This window comes from Postia placenta (genome assembly GCF_002117355.1).
Source record: "Postia placenta MAD-698-R-SB12 unplaced genomic scaffold POSPLAscaffold_9, whole genome shotgun sequence".
NCBI classification, from domain to species: domain Eukaryota; kingdom Fungi; phylum Basidiomycota; class Agaricomycetes; order Polyporales; family Adustoporiaceae; genus Rhodonia; species Rhodonia placenta.
Window position 1 is genome coordinate 2,049,610 of NW_020169840.1, and position 22,578 is coordinate 2,072,187.

At 53.4% G+C, this 22,578-nt stretch overlaps 5 protein-coding genes across 5 annotated transcripts; 3 read left to right on the forward strand and 2 right to left on the reverse strand.

Annotated features, from left to right (window-relative positions):
- Positions 1 to 302: 302 nt before the first annotated feature.
- Positions 303 to 1,919, forward strand: POSPLADRAFT_1047564 (hypothetical protein; the record flags this gene model as incomplete). The annotated part of the gene is made up of 2 exons (XM_024479321.1): positions 303 to 554; positions 606 to 1,919. 2 exons carry the CDS (start codon positions 303 to 305, stop codon positions 1,917 to 1,919), a joined length of 1,566 nt encoding a protein of 521 aa, XP_024338145.1.
- An 899-nt stretch (positions 1,920 to 2,818) lies between these two features.
- POSPLADRAFT_1047565 (hypothetical protein) lies at positions 2,819 to 8,204 on the reverse strand (the record flags this gene model as incomplete). The annotated part of the gene is made up of 26 exons (XM_024479322.1): positions 2,819 to 2,853; positions 2,955 to 3,108; positions 3,198 to 3,313; positions 3,364 to 3,476; positions 3,548 to 3,575; positions 3,734 to 3,768; positions 3,823 to 3,955; positions 4,015 to 4,111; positions 4,166 to 4,247; positions 4,308 to 4,380; positions 4,440 to 4,629; positions 4,680 to 4,711; positions 4,957 to 5,057; positions 5,329 to 5,394; positions 5,422 to 5,498; positions 5,534 to 5,624; positions 5,800 to 6,084; positions 6,125 to 6,129; positions 6,225 to 6,301; positions 6,366 to 6,534; positions 6,692 to 6,841; positions 7,031 to 7,225; positions 7,384 to 7,486; positions 7,548 to 7,630; positions 7,823 to 8,161; positions 8,190 to 8,204. 26 exons carry the CDS (start codon positions 8,202 to 8,204, stop codon positions 2,819 to 2,821), a joined length of 2,844 nt encoding a protein of 947 aa, XP_024338146.1.
- Positions 8,205 to 9,205: 1,001 nt separating this feature from the next.
- On the forward strand, positions 9,206 to 11,614 carry POSPLADRAFT_1047566 (hypothetical protein; the record flags this gene model as incomplete). The annotated part of the gene is made up of 8 exons (XM_024479323.1): positions 9,206 to 9,406; positions 10,505 to 10,560; positions 10,609 to 10,661; positions 10,716 to 10,833; positions 10,867 to 11,012; positions 11,065 to 11,171; positions 11,274 to 11,418; positions 11,589 to 11,614. The coding sequence occupies 8 exons, from the start codon at positions 9,206 to 9,208 to the stop codon at positions 11,612 to 11,614; spliced, it is 852 nt and encodes a 283-aa protein (XP_024338147.1).
- Positions 11,615 to 11,991: 377 nt separating this feature from the next.
- POSPLADRAFT_1182470 (hypothetical protein) lies at positions 11,992 to 16,341 on the reverse strand (the record flags this gene model as incomplete). The annotated part of the gene is made up of 19 exons (XM_024488925.1): positions 11,992 to 12,178; positions 12,236 to 12,379; positions 12,435 to 12,521; positions 12,570 to 12,671; positions 12,722 to 12,930; positions 12,990 to 13,099; positions 13,151 to 13,251; positions 13,304 to 13,428; positions 13,476 to 13,607; positions 13,665 to 13,787; positions 13,839 to 13,979; positions 14,035 to 14,163; positions 14,217 to 14,390; positions 14,447 to 14,601; positions 14,662 to 15,012; positions 15,066 to 15,517; positions 15,564 to 15,752; positions 15,805 to 15,979; positions 16,026 to 16,341. 19 exons carry the CDS (start codon positions 16,339 to 16,341, stop codon positions 12,085 to 12,087), a joined length of 3,309 nt encoding a protein of 1,102 aa, XP_024338148.1. The 3' UTR covers positions 11,992 to 12,084.
- A 62-nt stretch (positions 16,342 to 16,403) lies between these two features.
- Positions 16,404 to 21,657, forward strand: POSPLADRAFT_1058267 (hypothetical protein; the record flags this gene model as incomplete). Its single annotated transcript, XM_024481014.1, has 6 exons — positions 16,404 to 16,794; positions 16,846 to 18,698; positions 18,752 to 18,981; positions 19,739 to 19,772; positions 20,835 to 20,897; positions 21,481 to 21,657. The coding sequence occupies 6 exons, from the start codon at positions 16,404 to 16,406 to the stop codon at positions 21,655 to 21,657; spliced, it is 2,748 nt and encodes a 915-aa protein (XP_024338149.1).
- Between the last annotated feature and the right edge of the window lie 921 nt (positions 21,658 to 22,578).

The following is a 22,578-nucleotide window of genomic DNA, read 5'->3' on the forward strand; positions in this document are numbered from 1 at the left end:
GTAATCTGTGGCCCCGTGGTGCGAGGCAAGAGGCCATGACTGTGCTGCGGATACGCCGCCACAAACATATAGGGCTTGAGCGTCTCTTTCTTTCTCCAAGTATACTTCCATCTACCCTCATCTACCTCGCCCACTAGAACCAAGGATCTACTTCCCTCCAATCTTCTTCTGTGGAGACACGACACACATTTGGCCACGGTAATTCAATACTCTTTCAATACATTCGCTCGCTCAATAGTGGCTACACAGACTTCTCGGAGACTATACGCGTCAAGTCGTGCTTCCAAGATTGCTCAAAAGACATGTGTTCTGCCCGCAATCGTGCTCTTCAGCTGGATGAGATCTGCAGAGAGATCGTTGCTCATATTCCCTCGCACACTGAGAAAGGTGAAACATCATATCACAGGAGTCTTGCAAGGCTTGCCAGGACGAGCAATGCGTTTTTCGTTCCGGCTATTGATGCCTTGTGGTACACTCTTAGCAGCACGAAACCAATCATCCACCTTCTGGACTTCCTTCCTTTCGGAACTCCGGCCAAAGCATTCGCAGAGACGGTTAGTGCACAGATTCTATGTATGTGCTGTACTTACCATGCGTTGAAACAGGCGTCCAGTCGCAATGATCGCACATGCCCGCTATGGCGTCTTCACTACTATGCTGGTCGCATCCGCAAATTGTCTGTAACTCAATATGTCAACCAGCAGCGAGAGCTAGCAGCGTACGCTCGGCTGCGCTCAGTATCTGGATTCCAGCCTCTGTTCACGAGACTCAACGAGCTCGAAATAGTGTGGTCTGATATACAGCACTATCAAGACCTGCTTGATTTCACATCGCTTGTTGCGGCACCCTCCCTGCATCGGATGTCTGTTAAGCTCTCTCTAGAACAGAGGCATGGACTTGACATGCTGTTACCAGTCTTGGAGCCATTCATCTGCAAGTCTGCCTCTCTTTCGTCCCTTAAAGTAGAGCTTCCGGAGGGTCAAGATGCAAATGTGACACTGTTGCAAAAGGTGATGTCATTCAAACGACTCGAAGCACTCGAATTACGCGGCATTTTTGTCTCTGTCACGCACCTCAACGACGTCCTTGGCCACTCGGATAGTCTTTGTTATCTCAATGCTCAAATCGCGGATAACAACCTGTCCGGCTCGCTGTCTCACAGTCCCGCGCTCTTTCGATGTCTCAACGTCCTGGAAACAACAGGCACACCAGTGCACATTATGGAACTCGTTAAAATTCTGCCCGAGACACTCACAAAACTGAGTCTCCCCCTACAAACCCTTTCTTCGCTTGAGATCAACGATATTTGCATCCGGATCGGGCATCGTTTTCGATCATTTGGGACATTGAAGACATTGTGTATATCCACCCCGTTTCAGTCGAACATTGACGACGACCACCCTTCCACGGGATTGTTCACAATCAGGCCTCTATTCGATATCGACACGCTTGAGGATGTGAATATCACATTCGGAGAACATATTCTCGTCTGGAAAGATGATGACGTCCTCACGCTCGCTACTGCATGGCCGCGCCTCAAGTCACTGATGCTCGATTGGGTCCCGGCCGACATACCACAGGTTCCTACTCTCCATACTCTCGTTCTATTCGCTCAGCGCTGTTCCAACCTCCGGTCGCTCATACTACGTGAGGTCCGTATGTCGCGGATCAGAGAAGCAACATCCTTGAAGGTTCATCCCCATGGCCTGCGCAGCCTGCAATTCATCCATCCGCCGACAACATGCCAGCTCAGAGATCTAAATGGTGTTCATTATTTCTTGGACCGTCTCTTCCCTTATTGCGAAATTGTCGCAGTTGGTACGGACGACGGGTGGCGCCATGTCCTTACTGAGATTAGGTATTCGAGAACAGGCGAGATCACACTGTCAAATATTGTTCCGGCCCGTCGTTTCGGCTGATGAGCTTGATGTGTACTTATGACAGCATTGCATGGACTCACTACTGTTACCTTTTCAGAACAAACTATATGTGCTTACCGACACTCCGCCGCTAGTATCAAAATTACCACTGCCAGATGCCATCGATGTACGCGAATTGTTTGGACTTAAAAGTGGCCGCTAGTGCGGTACTAGCAGCATCGGTGTCATTCAATACACTCAACGCCAAACCGATTTCACTCATATTCTTGTCACTTTCCACTCATTTGACACGGTTTTTGTGCAACTTGGAGATATAGAGCTCATGCAAATGAGTATTTCTGCCATGCATCTTGATGCGCTCCTTCCATCTCTATCGCCTGATGCGTTATACTAACATCTACATGTCGGATGTTGGGCCCCTCTCTCGCAAGCTATTCCCGCATCTTGAGTGCTTGGAAAATACGATTTCCCAGGCCCCACAGCATCAATGACTCAAACAGCCGTTTCGTAGATTTGTCAACAGCTATCGGGTCTTTGTGTGATGTACACATCCTCGAGGCAGGTGCACATATCGCGTGAAATCGAATTTATGGCTTGGCAAGACAGCATTGTTCTACAACCGCAACATCACAGCTTCAGCTGCGAATGGTGAAGAGCGTGGGTTCAGCTCACCGAGCTTTGGTGTGAGTATACTCAATGCTTATTGTGCCTGTCACTCAACTGGGGAAAGCTGTGTCCGTATCCGCATCACTCGTTAGGTCTCCAATGTGCTAGAGAATCTGACTTCGCATGAATCCCCGGCGCAGTCACACAGTGACAATACAAAACCACCGAGACAATCGAAATGACCCATCAAGCGAGAGCTGTACGCGCGAAATAAAGTACTTGCCGTCCAGCCTCGAGGCTGACAGTGTTGTATACTGGTATAAAAAAGCCCGCTATAGACTAATGAGGTGAACAAATGTCATGAAACCTGCAGGAGGATATGTCAGATGCAGTACTCAAAATCAGAATCTCAGCGGTTTAAAACATGGAACGGTCATTACAATCCCTCGAACAAGAAGCTCAACTCACCGACAAGCAACATCCATCTTCGGATTTGTTTTATTTGCGACTCCTGGGAAGATGATTGTGCGACATACTTGAAACCATGTGCTGCGGCATATGCCTCGAGGCGTGCATTGTTCTGTGCGGTATAGTTCGCAGCAGCCTCCTCCGCGTCGGTCACCTTCACAGTGGAGGATGGCAGAGTTAGAGCAAGTTAATAACGGCAACGACTAAACATAAAGCAAAAAAAATCAGTCGGCAGGTACTCACGCTTAGTAGCTGTACGAATGGCAGTGTCGTATTCTTGTTACCGTTGCCCGTGGGATTCAGGTTGTAAAGCGCATATGCATTTCGCAAGAATGTTTGCCCCAACACCATTGTTGGACCTGCGGGCTGTCAGGACATCTCAAGGTTACGGGATGTGGTAATTACTCACTCGTGTCGCCATTATCAACAGTTACGAATGTACCACCGCAGGCGACCGTCCCGTTGGTGAACCATCCGAATGGAGCTACTAAATCAAGCGGATCCACTGGATATGTTATGCCTCTGCGTAAAATAGGTTGTCAGTATGTCGATATGAAACGCAGAAGGAGACAGTGGACGCCACTACAACATACCCAATGACGAAGGCTAGTTCAGTCATCGCTGTGCAAGGCAGGCCAAGCGCAGTGTTTGGTTGATCAAAGGGGGAAGAACGGGATATCCAAGGGCTGTAAATTGTGTAAAAAATCTCTTGGGTCACGGCGGCTATGTGGAAGATGAAATCAAGATACAATGTAACAATGACAGTGAGAGGAACATACAGGTGAAGATGCTAGAGTCAAGCACGGCGGAAAAACTGTTTAATTTGAATGAGATTGCCTTTCAGCGGAGATCTTCACAAGACACGTACTTCATGGGGATCGTATCATTGTTGAAGATGATGCTATCTATCATTACCGTCCAGTGCTGCCTCCCTGTAGTCGTGTTCACGATTGGCAGAATCGGTTGGTCGGTGATGTTCGCATACTCTGGGAGCGGGTTTCCTGTCAATGATGTCTCAGCTGGAGAAACGTTAGCACGCGGAAAGAGCGTGAGGGTATACCAAGGGTGAATATTCCTCCGGATGTGGTCTGCACGCCATCATTCCGGGACATTAACATCGTGAACTGAGGTTCGACGTCGGGATTCTGTGCAAAGATCTACGCGACACGGTTAGTCTTCATTCTTGCCTTGACGTGGGCACTGGCGCGTACGTTCTCAAGAATACTCGAACCATTGCTAACCGTCACGTTCGCCTTCTGAAGTGCCAAACTGATTGTCCCATTTGCAGTTGGGCTAAGTGAGTATGACATCAGCGTTACCATGTGTCTCTGCAGTCGCAGCATTGGTGCTTACGGCGCAAGTCCTAGAAAGCCGTCATGTGCATTAATATCTTCCAGGAACGCACTTGCATTCACAACATCCGCCACTACAGGGCACAGACTTTAACGAAAGCTGGCTTATGTGAACGATAGCTCGAGGACTTACGAAATGCCTGATCATGCACAGTGAAATTCGCAAATTGCGTATCCGCGAGGAGAGTAAATCCTGATATCGACGACGCTATGCCGGTATCCTGCAAGTAGTCGAGGGTTGCCGACACAGAAGTATTGGTATAGTTGGTGATCCCGCTTGCACTTGCCAGCCAGAAGTCATGGCTTCCGGTGTCAAGCATCACCTGTGTGGACGAGTGTTATTGCAAGCGCGCGTCAAGGCAGAGCGCCATACCTCAAACGATTTCCCCGAGACGACGATTTCACCTACGTATCGTGTGTTGTTGATATTATCGAAGTCGGCGAGCTCATCTACCGAAGAGCTTGATCTCCTCAGTGGCGTGTGTGTATTACTGCTTAGAGTCCGGAGTGGAATATTGAAAGCGGCCACATAGCGAAGGAAGGAAGCGCATAAAAGAATGACGGTCAAGTCGATGTGGGGCAGCATGCCTCGAAACGTAGTGTAACGGAGATCGGAAAGAAGAGGAGGAGGGTGGCCTATATTTACTTACGTCGAGCGGTATGCGCGGATATTGATATGATCAATCTGAGTAGACGTTGGGCGGTGATGGCAGTCGCTGGCGTCATTGGAGCCCAGATGGTCATATAATAACTGTGCATGCGCAAGTGGACTTGCAGCAGGCATGAGCGGATGCCGTCCGACTAGTCATTTTTGTGGACTGCACTCGAGGGTTTCCTTTGTCGAGTTCCGACATAAACGCATGAATCGACAGCGCCTGCGCACAGTTTCGCTTTAGTGATGCGCGCTTAGCCGAATGACAGCGTGCGCAAGTGGCACTGACAGCTGATTTATCGTTAAACCTTGTTGTGTGCCTGGACAGACCTCGGGCGCGGTTCGGCGGGCCTTGGAAAATACAGCTTACTTTAGTACACTGTGGCTGTGACGATCCTTTGCCGGGTCCGCATCAACCACACATTCTTGAGTAGGTCTATCGATATGGAATTAGCTGGCATACATATATGAATCACTCTTGCATTCTCGTGTCCAGTCTACGGGGACGTCGTCTCGCGAAATGGGCTTGTAATCGGAGTCCTACAATAGCAACTCGATGTTGATACATTTCTCACCCAAATGGACACAACGGGCAGTTGCTCTCGAAAGAGGCTAGCAAAATGTCCCCGGCTGATGTCAGGACTCCGTGATCCGGGTTCTATACTCCTGGCACATTGACAGGTGTAGCAACCCCGCGAATACCGACAAGAGGGTTCCTTGACTGCTGAAGAATGGAATGAGAAAATGCAGCTCCTCGAACACATGACAGCGCACAAGAGATCCCTGCCTGTAATAGTACCATACTCGTTGAGAGTGTACTGGCAGTCATTGTGCCAGGCACGCTAGCGCAGGTACGCCAGCACCAGAACTGGGAAGCCTGCCTCTGAAGCCGCCCATCTCAGCCAGATCATTTGAATATCGCCCGGCGAGGATGCGGCGTGCAGGACTGCGGACCATTAGGCGGAGAGAGAGAGAGAGCAGTGAATCGCAGCCGGCCTTCCATAAGGCCAGATACGCTAGTGACGGCGATGCAAAGAGTTGCGGGATGGCCGCAGGCGAAAGAAGCTTGGCAAGAGCGGAGAAAATCAGCGGGTCCTGCTGGCCCCGCCAAAGAGATGCGAAATCGCTCCAACAAGACGCGAGATGAGACGTGGCACAAGACTCACTTGGACTAACAGCAAAGTTCACGCGTCATATGTCAGGAAAGCATGACGAGAACAACAATGGACCCGACCAGGGAGGATGTGAGACGTGGCAGGTGCTCACTAGCAGTCTAGCACGCAGATTGTCGAGCGCTGTCACCGAAAACACAAGAGACATTGGCTTGATCCGTGCTTCGGAACCTTGGACAACGTACTGGGCAGCAGATCGATGCTAGACGAGGAACTGACAGTGTGCTGAGCTCACCGTATGAGACGCTGTTATGACAAGCCCAAAGAGATGTGCTCTGCCTGAACTTCCCATCCTGAGGACGCCCGAGGTTATTTTCCTGCCGTCTCTGAGTGACATTTATACTGAAAGGATCTGGTATGTTGTACGGGCATTGAATTAGCGCGGTCAATCGTATACAAGACGGCTTGGAGCACATGTGCAAGTAATTACTTTATGCTGAAAGATGACTATGGCCGCGAGGTTTTTGGCAAAGTTTGGGTGAATAGTGGTGAGCATAGCTACTAATTGAGTCACGGTCGATTCTCACACGTCGCCGAGTTCATGGGCGCCTCCATGCGTACCGGGTCGGCGCTAAAGCGGGTACGCTCTCTCACAGTTTCTCCATGACGGAAACAATATATCCTCAACGACGGGCCCTTGAGATTGATGAAATATGCAGGCATATAGTAGCTCACGTCCATCCAATCAAAGGTATACCCCGCAGGAAAACACTAGTACAGCTTGCCAGGACCAGCCGGGCATTTTCTGAGGCAGCTCTTGATCGCCTCTGGCATACTCTCGATGGGTTAGACCCTATCTTCCACCTTTCAGAGATGTTTCATCTCCCGCAGGAATGCGAAGTACTTGAGGAGGCTGTGAGTGTACATACTCTCTCAAATCACGAATCACAACATATTCACGATATTATCCCACAGCAGGCCAACAGCAACCTCGAAACATATACGTTCGTGCGTCTCCGAGGGTATGCCAATCGGGTCCGCACATTGCGCATCTATGGACGCTGTTGTGATAATATAAACGTCTCTGGTTACACGCGATTGTCGTCGGCATTCCGTCACCAACTCCTCTTTCCGAACCTCGTCACCCTCCGGACACTATGGGACGACAGCTCTAACTATGAATGCCTGCTCAATATAGCACCAATACTCGCATCGCCCTCCCTGCACAGTATAGCCATCGAGCTGTGGGACTTCCAATTCGGGAATGATAGAGAGGACATGGCGTGCACGTTGTTACAGCCATTCGTTCTCACATCGACCTCGCTCCGGTCATTGAGAGTGGTGGAACCCAGGTCCGAACCGCGTCCAAATTCAGTATTATTGCGGATGGTGGCGTCATTCGAGCATCTCGAACGCCTGGAGCTATGGGATTTAGGGGTGTCCGTCGCGCAACTTTGCGAACTTCATGGTCGCCTACCTTGTCTCGCAGAACTCCATCTCAATACGGCGAATGATGGTGTACCTGGCATAGCATCTCCCACCCTCGAGCTCTTCCCATGTCTGGACTCCCTAACCATTCGATGCCCTCAATCTGAGATCATGAGACTCATACCAATCATTCCAAAGACACTCTCATTTCTGAATATGATCATCTCATCTCCTTCCGACCATGCTCGCGATCTGTGTTCAAGCATCGAAGGTCACTTTCGATCAGGAGGTGTGCTAAAGAAATTGCATATATTCTTCACCGACGTGAGCAGACACGACCTTCATCCCACGAGGTTTTCGGGGGCAATCGGGCCTCTTTTGGACATAGATACGCTCGAGGATGTGGACATACACTTGAGAGGGGAAGTTATAGCATGGCAGGATACCGACGTTCTCGCGATTGCTACCGCGTGGCCGCGACTGCGCGCACTGTCGATCTTCTGGGACGCGAATACCGATCGGATTGAAGACGCACATACCCACACTCTTGATACTATCGCTCTCTTTGCCAGATACTGTCCGCACCTTCGGTCGCTCCAGCTCGGCCATGTGCGCTTGGCGAGCACGCAGGTAGCCACGTCGCTGCAGCTTCGGCCCCACAATCTGCGCACATTAGTCCTGCGGCACTCACCGATACCGATGACATGCGAGGACTCGATGGGGATTACACAATTTCTAGACCATCTTTTTCCTCAATGTAGTTTCGGGCCGTCCTCGTCGAAAGGTTTGAAACATGTCCTCGCCATCATCAGAGCCTTGCAGGCATCGAGGAAGGAGGACATTTAAATGTTCACCGAGCCCCTCGTCTCAGCTAATGTTGTGTCGTGACTACTCTTGATGTCATTTTCTGTTGATTGTTACTCACACTCGATTGTAGTGTATTTGGATTCCCTCATTGATGATCGCTATAACCCTAGTTTGTCTACTCAATGGAGACGGAGATGTACAACATCGAGGATGGAGGTGCAGACAGGGTGATGATGAAAAGTCGTCAACGTGTATTAAGTAGGCTTGTGTCGCTGGATTGGGCGCCGACGAGGGGTTGACGCAGTAAGGTGATGGTTAACCCTTCTTATAGCGAGGCACAATTGCAAGCAGGGCGGTGAATTAGTGCACGGTGGTGGTCGCAAGCAGCAGAACATATCCCGAAAAGGCGATATCGGAACGGCGGTTAGGGGTACATACACGCGCCATCATTTTGAGCACCGTATCTCGAGCATAACATTCCGTTCATGATCCATAAACCAGCACGAGCTTTTGCTGTGGCGGCTTGGACATCCTGTTAAAAGCACAGACTTCCATGTCCTGTGGAGGATGTCGACGCGGTCCAACACCGAGGCAGTGTGCATACTGACAAGTTTGTAGCACAGGAAGCGAGCTCTGCTATCTCTGATATACTCGTCTACTGCTGCCACCGATGCCCAATCTGAATTCACATTCTGGCACGGTCGGTGCACTATCCGACATGCGGCAAGGCACCTGAAACACAAGATGGGCATAAGCTGTCTTTCCTCACTGCCACCTGCGGTCAAGCCATCTGTCAATGTCTTCCCGCACATCACTGCCATCTATTTGTGTTATATACCATCCCGGCTCTGCTTTCCGCCCGCTGCCTGGCTTTCACTTCCTCTAATTACATTCCAAGTAATGCGCGCTACGTCTTCTATACTTTCTCTTGCTTGCTCCGGGTTCGTAGCCTCTGCAGCCGCCATCCACATTCCTTTCCACCGAAAGCATCTGCCTTCCCCACCCATCTCTCACTTCGTCGACGTTCGCAAACGCACCTCCTCGTCCGTTGATCAGCTAGCTCGCTTTGACAACTTCAACAACACCCGATATGTTGGCGAGGTCACGCTGTCAGGGCAATCCTTCGAGGTATGTTCTCTTCGCCCTATCGTCGACGCATAAGGTCAGATACATGTGCGCACGACCTGAGAGGCGGAGGCTGTATAGCCAGAGTGCGCTACTACCCGTCGTCTGCATTGGCATCGCTGCACCTGGCTATGAAGACTCTGTGATCGCATTCAAAGACGCGGCGTGTCACATCTCCAGGCGTGTCCACATCGACGCCCACACTATCCTGCACTTATTTATGGGTTGCTTGGTCCTTTGGCGGCGTTCGAACGCGTGCGCTGCCTTCCTTGCTTCTTTGAGATTCACACAAACCTGAGCGCTGCACATCTTCGGCCAACTGACACTTTTCTCCCGCAGGTCATCCTTGACACGGGTAGTCACGACATGTGGCTCTCACTCTCCACGTCGCTCCCGCACTACACTAACTCCTCGCTGACGGCGACTATTGACTATGGCGCGGGCACGGGCACGTCCTCCTCCGTCTCGGGGCCTGTGCTCATTACCGAGATGCAGTTTGCCAACTTTACGGTGCCGAGTCAAGCGTTCAGTAAGCTACCCTCCGTTTGCATCCGAGGCTTTGCCCTCATCGTGCTCTCGTGCGGCAGTTGCCGCCCGTGACGCGAGCGCGTTCATCGAGAAAGGCGTCAACGGCTTGATGGGACTTTCCCCGTGAGTGACAGGGCCGTCGCACGCTGACCACGTCCAACTGACCTGCACAGCCCCACCGCCGGCGGCGAAATTAATGCGGCGTTCAAGCAGGGCGGCTACACCAGCGCAAACGGGACGAGCCCTCTAGACAACGTATGTGTTCAGGTTTGTCCTATGTCTGACTGGCTGATTGCTCACGGCACCTGCAGATCTTTTCGCAAAATCAAAATGTGACGCCCATGTTCACGATGCTCATGTCGCGCAACGACGGCACCGAAGACTCCTCCGGTGGGGTATTTACCATTGGTGAGTCCCAGCCGTGCCGGTTCTTCCTTTGCTCGTTCTGAACACTGCTCGTGGTGCGCAGGCGAGCCGTTACCCCAATACACAAACGTAACGGATCAGCCCGTGCTGCCCATCGTGAACACCACTGATGGACGCCAGCACTGGACACTGCCGCTCGATGGCATGAAGGTAAACGGGAAGTGGTACAACACGAGGTGCGGCCTTCCCCGGTTCTGTGTGCATGTCTGCTCACCGCAGCACAGTCTGAGCGGCCAGCACAACCTCACTGCCGTGCTCGACACCGGCACGCCCTTGAGTGCGTACCGTGCCGCCTGATCATGGATCATGCTGATGCACGACGTGCTCGCAGCTTCAATCGACTCTGCCCTCGTCGAGGACATCTACGGGGCCTATACTAGCCTCATCGACGACGGTCTGGCATCACTCGTTTCATGCGACACCATGATCAATGTCAGTTTCGTCTTCGGGTGCGTCCTCGTCCGTGATCATGCGTCGCTCAGGTGCATTGATGGCGACTCTTTGGCCAGAGGTGTCGAGTTTCCTGTGAACCCGCTCGACACTGTTATACCGTCAGGGAGGTATCAGAACGGCAGCGTCGGGTGCGTGGGTGCTTTTGTTCGCTCACAGTCTGCGCCGGGTAACGGGAGTGAGTAAAGTTGATGCCCTCGTTCGGCATTTAAATTCTGACTCTGCCGTAGATCTGCTCCTCGGAGACACATTCCTCCGTAACGTATACGCGCTGTATAACCTGAACTGGTGGGGTAAGGATGGGAACACGACGCTGCCGTACGTTCAGCTTCTCAGCGTGCGTCCTACATTTTCGCCGTCACCGCCGTCTTGCTTACGATGTCTTCTCCCGTACTACCCTCACACTGTCTCGTTTCATGTCGCGTGTTTCGTGCTGTAGATGACGAATGCAGAGGAAGCGGCAGCGCAGTTCAGCTCACAGAACACTGCACGACTGAACGCATTCAACAATGCGTATCCTACGTCAGCCGCATGGTGTACGCGGACGCCGCCCGGATGGTACATAGCTATATTTATGATCATGGGTGCGTCATGTTCCAATGACTTGTCTGCGCAAAACACGCACTATGCGTCTCGAGCCGGCTTCTTGGTGCGGGCGACGCCGGGTTGTAGAGATACGAGCCGGAGTCCGTCTGGGGCACGAATCACACTTTTCTAATTTTCTCGACGAACAGCACTAACCAGGGCTTTTCAGGTTGTCTGTCTGTCATTACGTTCTGAACATGATGTGGAATGAAATATTATAATTTATTTATGACTGTGATCTAACGTTGTTGATGACTTTTCGTGCTCGTGTCAGGAATGCTAACGCATGCGCACAAGGCATGCTTCGCTTGCCATTCGGTCAGGAATGAGGGTTGCGTGTTATGTATTGAATCCTCGGATGCCTACGGATACTGCGTTGACTGCGCGCGAACATTACGCGAGCGTCTGGCAGCTTGTGCCACCCTGCTGAGGGCCTCGAACGGGAGGAAACACAGTGACGAACAGAACTCCGCATTAGGCGCACAAAAGAATGTTACAAGACATGCCAGAGCGCAATTCATGCTTTGTTTATCGACTGTCATTCGGAACCGGCAGGCGTAGCTGCCAATATAGTCAAGTAATGTATACGTAGATACATCGCACATACTTGTACATATCAAAGGAGAAGACAAATTATACTAGATCATGATAGATTTGCACGCAGCTCAGAGAATCTCGTCAACTTCCTCTTCTTCATTCTCTTCGTCGTCATGCGCAGGTACCTCAGTCGCCGCGCTCGACGATGCACGACGCTTAGACCTATGAATGAAGATAAGTGAGCAACGAGTATGGCGCAACAGAGCGTGGACAACGAGCCGATTCTGAGATTTCCGAGAACGGGGCACAACTTCCTCGTCTTCCTCTTCCTCCTCGTCTTCCTCTTCCTCTTCGTCCTCATCTTCGTCTTCGTTGCTGTCGGCGACATAAATCGGCTTCACAGCTTGTCTCGTCTTCGCCGCACTGTTTATATATGGGCTCCCTGATCATTGAGTCATGACGCAAAAGAAACACTCACGCAGAGCGTTTGGGCATGACCCGCCGGGGGATAGCCTCAACGGACTCAGCTTCCGACTCTTCGTCCGACTGAGATAGGCGACGTTTTCTGTGGCATGAATTAGCTCATATAAATAGGCCCAGTACTGCGATTTACTTTGCCTTGTTCCGTCGCGCACGTTGAGGTGCTGGAGACTGAGTTTCGCGGTCGGACGCCGGAGGGGTCGTTGCTGAGCTTGTAGCAATGCTCGCGGACCTCCTGGATATGAAGTCAGTGCTAAGTACGCAGCCGCAGCCTTGAGGGCATACCGTTTTCTCGTCCTCTTGGTAGGTTTGACGTCTTCTTCCTCGGAGTCTGGCTCGACCGCGTCGAGGAACTCGAAAAGATCTTTCATGTTCTCCAGCTGCCGATACTCTTCTTCACTGAACCCTTCGAGCTGTTTCGCAAATTTCTTGGAGATCATATCGTCGAACTTGATGAACGCATTCTGAGCGGTGGTATCACGGATTGGACGGCGCTGGGTCAGAAATACATCAATATCCATCAATGCGCGCAGGACTGGATCAGTTGCCTTACCGAGCGCAGGCTCTCCATAAGGAGCTTCAGCGTCCGTAACTGATCATCGTCGACTTCGTTGGGGATATAAAGCTTTCCAAGTAGCTGACAGAGGGGTTTCTTGTCATCCTCTGCGCACGAGCCATCAGCGGTATACGTTCGCAATGATCACTAACACGCACTTGTCATGTTCTTATTGAACAGTGCTTTTACGATGTCGCTCGCCATGTCGACGTGGATTGCGTTTGCGCCCGTGTGTTCACGCGACGGGTCCCCCACGTTCCTAATGATGGCCGGTCAGTGCACGGTCGCGTCCACGACAGGATACTACTTACACAGCCTTCTGTGGATCAGTCCAATCCACAAACATCAACGCCACCTGCGCTGGACTGACGGGCTCCTGCTCGTGGTCCCAATCGCGTGACGTCGTGATCAGGTGCTCGTATAGGGAGATGAAGATCTGCGTGCGAGTCAGATATGCGCTAGGCATGCAGTTTCCGTGCTCACTTTCTGCATGCGGCGCTGGTACACAGCAGACGAGTAGCAATAGACCGGGAAGAAGTACGCCAAGCATTGACGGAGCTCTTGATTACTCGCCGTTTCGGGAGAGATGTACATGAGTACAAGACTCTTCAGGACCTAATAACAAGTCTTGCCTCAGTGAGGGCTTAATATCACTAGTCCAGAGCTACTCACCCTGTCGTCCGTGATCATCCCTGATAGCATGAGCTTCGAGACGCCAACGCATAGCAGTGCTTGCACTTTCTCCGACTCTTCATTCTCCAGGAGGTGGAGTAGAAAGTCGACGATACGCTGCCCCTGTTGCAGATTGGTTATATTACAGCAGTTTTTCGATGTGTCAGGACTCACATTAATACTCCCAGGGCCAAGGAAATCACTGTCGTGCACCATGAGAATATCAAACACAACGTGGAGAACAGTGATCTTGAGAGCCTCCGGGGCCATCTGCAGCTGGCTGAGAAACAATTGGAACGACTTGAGAGCCATGACCTGTCCACCAGCCATCAATCAAATTTGAAGACAGAGCAGCTCGCGGATCCCGCACCCGCGCAATGAGACAGCAAAGTCCGAGAGCGACGAGGCCTTTCTGTCGCAGCAGGAACTCTTTGCGTTTGACGGACGGGATGATCAGCTCGCCCAATATGCCTTCGAGCGTCGAGTTTTCCTCAAAGGTCTGCGGGCTCTGGTGAGCTAGAATCGCTTCGATGAGCATGATAGCAAACATACCCCGTTCACGCGCTCAAGCATCCCAATCACGAGGGTGAGGCACCTCAAATCCATTTCATCTGCGCGCGCCTTTTCTTCCGGTGACATCTCTTCCGTCGGCTTTGGCAGCATGCGGACGGTCCGCGCGGTCGCGGGCGTTCGCCCAAACTCACTTTCGCCGTCGTTGACCTCGCGCTGTATGACATTGTGTTGGCAGGAAGAGGCATCAGCAGGGAAAAAAGACGACTTACCGATTCCTCCTCAGGCTCGCTCGGGTCGCGCAGCTCGTGGATCACCTCGACGACCACCCTGATCAGATCACGCTCATTGGGAGACAGGACGCGCAGAACATCTAGGCACCGCGGGACCAGACTCTCAGGGAGAACGTCATGCGAGATCATATCACCTGCGCGGTCCGTCATTTGTTTCAATTCATATGAACACACAGAAGGAAAGTCAGACTTACGGACAAGCTGAAACATCTTCCGCCGCCCAATCTCATCCGCGTAGTCTAAGTTTGCCGCGAGCTTGAGCATCTCGCCGATGACAAACTCCATGTCGATGCGGCGCTCTTCCTTGCGCGCTCGCTCCTCCTCCTCCTCGGGGTCGTCCATTCCCCCGCGTAGGAGCTGATCTTCTTCCTCCTGCTGGAAGAGCTGAAGTAGGTCGTTGTACGTGGCTTGAATACGGAACGCGAGTGCGGTGACGACTGGGAGTGAGGACTCCAGCCTCGCGTCGTCTTTGGTAGCGATGCAATGGTCCACGAACACGCGGGCCAAGAAAGCTCTTTCTGGAGTGAGCGATGTCCAGAAATTGTCTGCGGGAATGGCATTAGCCTGCGCGACATCATGCGATGTTTAACTTCCTTACCGTCAAAGTCGACATTGTCGAAGATATCGACCCGAGTGGCGAAGACACTCAGCAAAGCGTCTTCCGCTACCTTGCCTTCCGCAAGGTCGAACAGGTGAAGGAATGCCACGACGTCGCCACGCGCGCCTTCCTCCTCGTCCCGCTCTCGCTTCACGCCTTCTGCGCGCACGACGTCGAGCCACGTCGCGACAAGCTTGCCGGCGGCCGCCTTGACGCTCTCCTCGCGATCGCCGAGCCCATTGCGCACGATGAGCTCGCGCTGCGCGATGGACAACGCGCGGGGATGCGTGGGACCGATGACGGTGCCGGTTTCGAGCATGCAATGTGGCTCGAGGACATGTGAGTAGACAAGTTTGCGCACTGCGGGGTCGATGTCGCGGGAGCGGGCGAGGAAGAGCGGGAGTGTCCGCGGCGTGAGGGGTATGTTCACGAGCGCGACACGGCGAACATCTCTGTGGTGCGGTCAGTGGAGGTAAGGGTTGGGGACAGGGCACTTACGGGGAGGTATCGTAGGTCAGGGAGTCGAGCAGGACCTCCATGATACTCGCTTCGTCCTCTCCTAAGTCCGAGATGTCCTCTGAGCCGGCGAGTTTCGAAAGCGCTATGATGGCTTGTGCGCGGATTGGAGGCTCTTTGTCGCGGACACGGTCCATCAAGGATGAGCGCAATTCGGTATACAAGTCTTCGCTGTGTATTCGGTTGGTCAACGGAGGAGTAGTAAGCCGCGCGAAGGACGTACTCGATCTCTCCAAGCTGCGTGATGAGTTCTGATATGAGCTGCAGAACGCGAAAGCGAATGGATTTATCCTTGGCTACGCAGCCCAAGAGGAGGAACTTGAGGATTCTCGAGACGAACCTAGAGGCTGTCGTGTCGTCGTCGTCATCGAGGTTCTGGTCCTTGCGCTCTTCCAGAGCTAAGATGATCATTAGCAGAAATCAAAAGTCGTCGATGTATGCTACCTTTCTGGTTAATGAATCTAGTGTATCCTCCGACAAACCTGACGATGCGGTCGGCTACGGTGATGCCCTTTTTGAGAGGAAGAACGCGAGCAACTATTGCGATACAAACTTCCTCGAAGATGCGTTCTCCTGTGAGCTTGATGCTGCGGCCATTCTGGACGTCTTCTGTTGTTGCGGCGGCCTCTGTGTGGAGTTTGTAGAGCGCGACAAAGTTCTTCTGGTGGTTTGCGGTGGTGGACTGTGCCTGGTCAAATATTTTTGGGACAGAAGATTGGAGGGAGTTGAGGTGGAAAGGAGGGGGGGCGCGGGGGGCCATGGCGGGAGGAGTGAACGCGAGCCAAACGCACGCGTCGCGACGCGTGGGGCGAGTGTCACGTGATGCGGGGGGCGGCGTTGTTGACGGCCACCTTGCGCGTTTTGTCGTTGCCGACGCTGCAGATGCTTTCTTCACAGCAACAAATAATCCAGGCGAGCACACAACAAGACCCCGCCCGCGTCGCGCCCTATCTCACCCATGCTCTCGCTCACCATGGCCAGTTGACTCTCATTCCGCCCCAGAATGCCGCTCGCATCCGCAAGACAAAGAAGAAACACCCAGCGACCACCGGAGGGAAGCACGAGCGCAGGGTTGCAGACGATGAGCCCCGATTCACCACCGCCGTTCCGCCAGCATCGTCGCGAAGGCTGCAGTCCGCCGCCACTCCGAGCCGGCCTCGGAAGCAGGCCGCCACTGCTCAGCCCCTCCGACCGCACGATGCTGTGCTTGATGGTGCGCCCTGCTCTTGTCGTTGAAATGTTGCGTTTCTGATGTGGGATCCAGTGCTAGATACGTCTGTACCAGACTACCCGCCTCCGTCTTTCCTCGAGGCCATATCTTCCCCCTCTCCCTTCTTCCCCGCCTCCCCCATCTCCGATACGACCGTCTCTCTATCTGATCCCACTACCGCACCCTCGTCTCCGACCATATCTTTGTCTCCCACAATAGCATTCCCATCCCAGGGGTCTCCTGTGAGATCGCCCGCCGGTGTCCATGTCTCGCCCGACTCGCCCACCCCTGTGCACAGGACCTCCCCCGCATCCCGAGACAGCGACTCCAGCCTCGAGATCGTCTCCATGGAGCCCTCACAGCTATGGGACGCTGACCGTACTCTCGGCCTCGACCTCGCTGAGCGCGTTCAGCGCGAGCGCCGCCGGCACGAGGCCGCCAATACCCTCGCGCCATCCGTGAGCACCCGCACGCCGCGTCCGTCTATGCCCTACTCATCTAACCCCGCGACGCCCACTACCCGTGCACGCACCTGCTCTCACTGTGGCTCCGTGCGGCCCACGGACAGCGAGGCCCCAAGTCATCACGACAGCGACGACGAAGGAGACAACCCATCCGTCCCCGGCAGCCCCTACAGCGTCCTCTCGCACTCCCAGTCTCGCCACCTCCATGACTTCATTGACACGGCGTCGGCACCAACCTCCCCGTCCTCTGCAAGTCCGACGCGCACGGCATTCACCAACATGTCCAGCCCATGGGCGAGTAACGTCACGCTCTCCTTCTTTGGACATGGGCACAAGTCCAGCCAGGGATCGTCCCCGCCGACACCGTCCTTGAAGCGGAAGGAGAGCTTTGGTGTGCGTAAGCTGTTTGCGCTGAAAGGTAAGGAGCGCGAGGCGCAGGATCACCCGATCGACGAGCTCGACTCGTGGGAGGTAGTGGAATCCGTCGCGGAGAACAAAGCGACCTCGGACAGAGGTACGCCGCGTGGGCGCGCCAGTCCGTCGCCCGCACAGAAGGCACGCCCATCCCCCCCGCCCCCGCTCGCCTTTGTGAGTCGCCAACTACGCCGAGGGCAGCCACAAGTCTCCCCCTACGTCATATCGCAGGACGCACCGGTCCATCTCCCGCCCGAGAAGCTGCCACCTCCCGTCTCCCAAGCGCCATCAACCCAAGCGCCATTAAGTGGGCAGCCCAAGAAGCATCGCAGACCACCCCCGCCCCCACCCCCTCGCCAGGCGAACGATATTACTCGGGCGCCGATTGCATTGAGCGAGAAGGTCCGCGCAGCATATCCACGCGAGAAGCAGTCATTCACGCCACAGAAGAAAGACTCGCGCATCGCGCCAGCAGCCATTCCTGCCGCTGTCCAGGACGCTTGTCCCCCGCCTCCGTCGCCCGCTGTTGGCGCGCCAGCGGCACCGACTCTCCCAGCTCTCGCGATCCCAGCGAACAGCTGTAGCCAGGCCATCGTTCCCGGCGCCACGCGCACTGACACAGTGCAGGTCTCTCCCCCAGTCTCTTCTGTATCACAACACCTGCACACAGCGCCTCTTGACAGCCTACGGAACCACGATGCGCACGGTCTCTGCCGCCCACGCAGTTCGCTTTCTCGCGACGTCATATCCGCGCCATCGCAAATCGAATGCGTCCCGTCGGTTCCGTCCACCCCCACGACCCCCACCTCCGCCTCCGGCCATCACTATCCCGGGCGTCCTCTGCCGCGTCCGCCGCACTCACCTGTCGTACCCGTCGCGTCGGAGGTTTCACGGGTCCCAGAGAAGTACACTCCCAACCCTTCCGCCCCACCCGCGGCCACTTCGACACCGCCATATGCGCCCGCGGTAGTTTCCCATCCACCCTCTTCAGACCTCGGCCGACGCGAGGACGACGCGTTGGATCAAGAGGTGAGCCATCCCATTGCGTTCTTGGATTCCCTCAGCCGCTCATCGCTGAGCAGCATGTTCCAGGCGCGTTCGAGATCGCGGCTCCTAAACCCCCGCCACCGGCTCCCGTGAGCGACCCCCCGCTCATCGGCGTCGTCGAGATCGAGCGCAGGCGCGTGCTCAAAGATGGTCGCACAAAACTGAAGATATCCTTGCTTGGCGTCGTTGTCGAAAAGTGCGGTATATGTCTGTCACAATTCAAGGAGGGTGAGACGGCGGCCTTGGGTCCGGACTGCCAGCACTCGTGCGTTTCTTTCACTAGGCCTCACAGAGTCATGACACACTGACAATGTGCATCGCAGCTTCCATGAGCGTTGTCTTCGGCGCTGGCTCGCCGTAAACCGTAACTGTCCGCTATGCCGCGTTGTGTTTTGTGTGGATGATGCTTAACCACCGTATGTCTACCGCGCCGGACCATCAGCTCAGGAACTCTGTAGCTATGCTTCCCTTTCGAGGATGACTTGTACATTATGGCCATGTACACTTACTTCGCCTTTACTTTTGCCTCACATTTCACCGCGATAGATAGTTTGTATATGCTGTAGCGATACATGTAACAGGCATGAGAGAGTGAGGCATCTACAGCAGAGGCGACACGGTATGAATAAACAGGGTGGAGTGTCTGTAACTTGCGTTGTTGGTGGGCGTCTTTATGGCGCCGCGGCTTCAACACCTCCGTCGCGTCTACCACACATGTCTCTCTGCTAAGCGCACCTTTTCCCAATGGTACCCGAACACTCAAAAACGTGATCTCGAGGCTCGAGGCTCGGGCTGCCATAACTGCCTGGACGTCGAGCGACGGCCAGCATCGTCGTGTATGTTACAAGCAACGTTAGCTGGATGTCAGAGCTTCATTCTGTCATGTCCGTACAAACATTGACGCGATGATGCATATTCATAGCTGTTGTTTCCAGGTTCAACCTCCGGAGTCCTCATGGGCATCGTGTCCTGATGATCTCGGAAAGTAAATCTGATTATCTACCACTGATTCTTGTCAACAGCAAGCAGGAAATGCCGACATCCGCATTGAACAAGGTAAGTAAATAAGATTTGTCGAGTCGATCCTGTAAAGGCCGGTCATATATGGCTCCGGGGATGCCTCTTACCCACCTATTCCTTGACTTTGCAACTATACAATTGGAACGGTATGTATCCGGCATCTGTTTGCCAAATAGTTGATCTCGTCTGCAGTTTCCTCTAGAAAGCCTAGATAGCCGAGAGTCAAATCTACAGAGCTAGGCTCATCGCACTGCCGGCAGGATCAGCAGGTGCAGCCCATAATTCTATGGTGAGGTAACTGGAGAATCTCGTAATCACAATCCGTCACAATGAAATGGTAGCCTTCGTGAGTCATGATAGCTTCCATATTCTCAAGTCGTGCGCACACCCAAAATAATGACCCTTTCAGCCAATGATGTGTTGCATACCCCTCAAACGTAGCATCCGTCAGCGAGTGGCTGAATGGACTCAGCCATGCCCATCACAAGCAGCATTCGAAGCTGATGCGCAAGGTATTCAGCGCTCGTGCGCATACAATAAGCCCATCCGGCAGACCGTTTGCCGACGCAGTTCGGCAGTGTCCACTTTCGAGCGGCCAGTCTACACGTCACATATCATGACTGGCCAGTATCATATTCCATGATCATGTACGTCAAATGTCTGTTTCCTCCTCTCATTATAATGAGGACGTATTAATCGTTGCGAGATGCGGAATTCTAGGCAATGTGCACCATAGGTTCTATTACGGCAATAGTCATATTCAACGGGCTAACCTGCAACGTTGCATTTTACGTATTGAATGACGCTGACAGTGGATGTGACCCTTAAAAGACGGGATTTTTCAGTCTTTTGACCATTGCAGCTTCGCCGCACACCTCTTTGCTCGTCTCAACTGGGTTTCAACATCGAATATGCGCGTGCTGCCCAATCCCGCTGAACAACCACACTCCGGCCGGCTTCCTGACTATAGGGAGAGTCATATGCTGCGTTACCACCCATACCCATACTATCTGCGTGCTTTATACCGTCGTCGTCGGGTATTCGTGCCATTGTTCTTGTCAATATATTGCTTCTTCTGATTTCTGGCCCATTTAACAGACCGTGCAGCTGGACTGGGACTTTATTGCGGGCGGTGTCTCCCCATATATCCTTCGCTGCATGGTGAGTACACTGACTCATTCGTTTTAGCGCTGCTCATGTACTGCATTACAGCTCGACTAGAAAATCGAAGGATAGTACTGCGCCTGCCGGCGTAAGCTACTTTTTCAAGCTTCAAACACGGCGATGCAACACTCGCCTGTCGTATGCAAGGTTCTCAAAGCCGCTATAATTACCGTAGCATGCTCATCATGGAAATAATCTACCGGTGTCCAAATCCATCCATTCGTTTGGTCGTTCTAGCTGTGCTATTTGTTGTCGCATTTGGACATCGTTGATATCGTCCTTGCGTGGATCTAATGCCTAGCACAGGAAATCAAAGAAGTCCCAGTCTTGTGACCATGCTTCGTGAATTGGTCGTCCGGTAGACTGTTGTCGGGTTCGTTCATTCTATTACTGTGCTTGATTACGCCCGCTCATACAATGTCCAATCAACTTAGGTAGCCTTGCGGAGCTCCGCCCGCTCGTACCAAATGATTAGAAAGCCTCTGTGTGCGCAACTTGCTCCTTGAAATCGCAGTATACTTCGTTTGTCAAAGTACACTTTGTCAAAACTGCTTATACTTGATGAATGTCTCCCTTGCAGCGCGTGCACGTGTGCGAGAGAGGACCACACGGGGCCGGACGTGTTCAGGGACCGCGGCGCGCCCAAGATCGACATCCCGAGGCGGAGCGTAACAAGATCGGCCAGGTCGTCTCGCAGTCGGTGCAGTTTGCGCCGTTCAACAGTGACTATGCGTTCGATGCCCAGGGCGACGCGTGAACCATGTACTTCGCGAGCCGGACGAGGGCCAATGGTTACAGGTGCCTGCCACAGGTGCCGTGCCCTGTGGGAGTTGAGGTGTGTGTTCTGCGGCGCATAGGGGCTCGCCCTTGTGAGTGTGGCAGTGTCGGTGCGCTGGCGAGCATTGATGGCTGAGCACAGGCAGCAGGCTGCCTCTGCGCTGACAGACATTTCGGACGACATGTTCCAGGGCTTGGGTCAGGTCTTCACAGCCCTCGGTGAGCACTACAGATGCGCATGACGCAGCGGCGGCGGCCTGATCAATGCAGGCTTTGAGTACTAAGTAGATCCGACACGCCCGCAAGACGGTTAATGGGACTGGGTAGGGAAGACTAGGTAGGGGATTCCACTAGGGAAAACCCTAGGAAAGGCCGTAGGAAAGGCCATAGGGAAGGCCGTAGGAAAGGCCATAGGGAAGGCCGTAGGAAAGGCCATAGGGAAGGCCGTAGGGAAGGCCGTAGAAAAGGTGTAGGAAAGGCTGTAGGAGAAATCATAAGAAAGGCTGTAGGAAAGGTGTAGGAAAGGCCGTAGGAAAGGCCGCAGGGAAAGCCCTAGGGAGAGTGTACAAAGAGCGAGTGTAGGGAAGACACAGAAAGAGGTGCAAGAAAGAGGGCAAGAAAAGGCCTAGGGGCCGTGCATGTACGTCCCGGACACATAATGCCAGACTATGGATGGAAAGAGTTGGAGGCGGCTTTCTAACAAGTGTCGTTTGTGAGGGCATGCTTCCCGGACGCACACATTCTGCACTGACCACTACTCTCAACTTACATGAGCCTTGCCCATGAGGTTGTGCTTCCTGGACGCACACATTCTGCGCCGGCCATAACTGTTGACTTACATGAGCCTTACTCGTGAGGGTGTGCGTCCCGGACGCACACCTTCTGCACTGGCCACTACTCT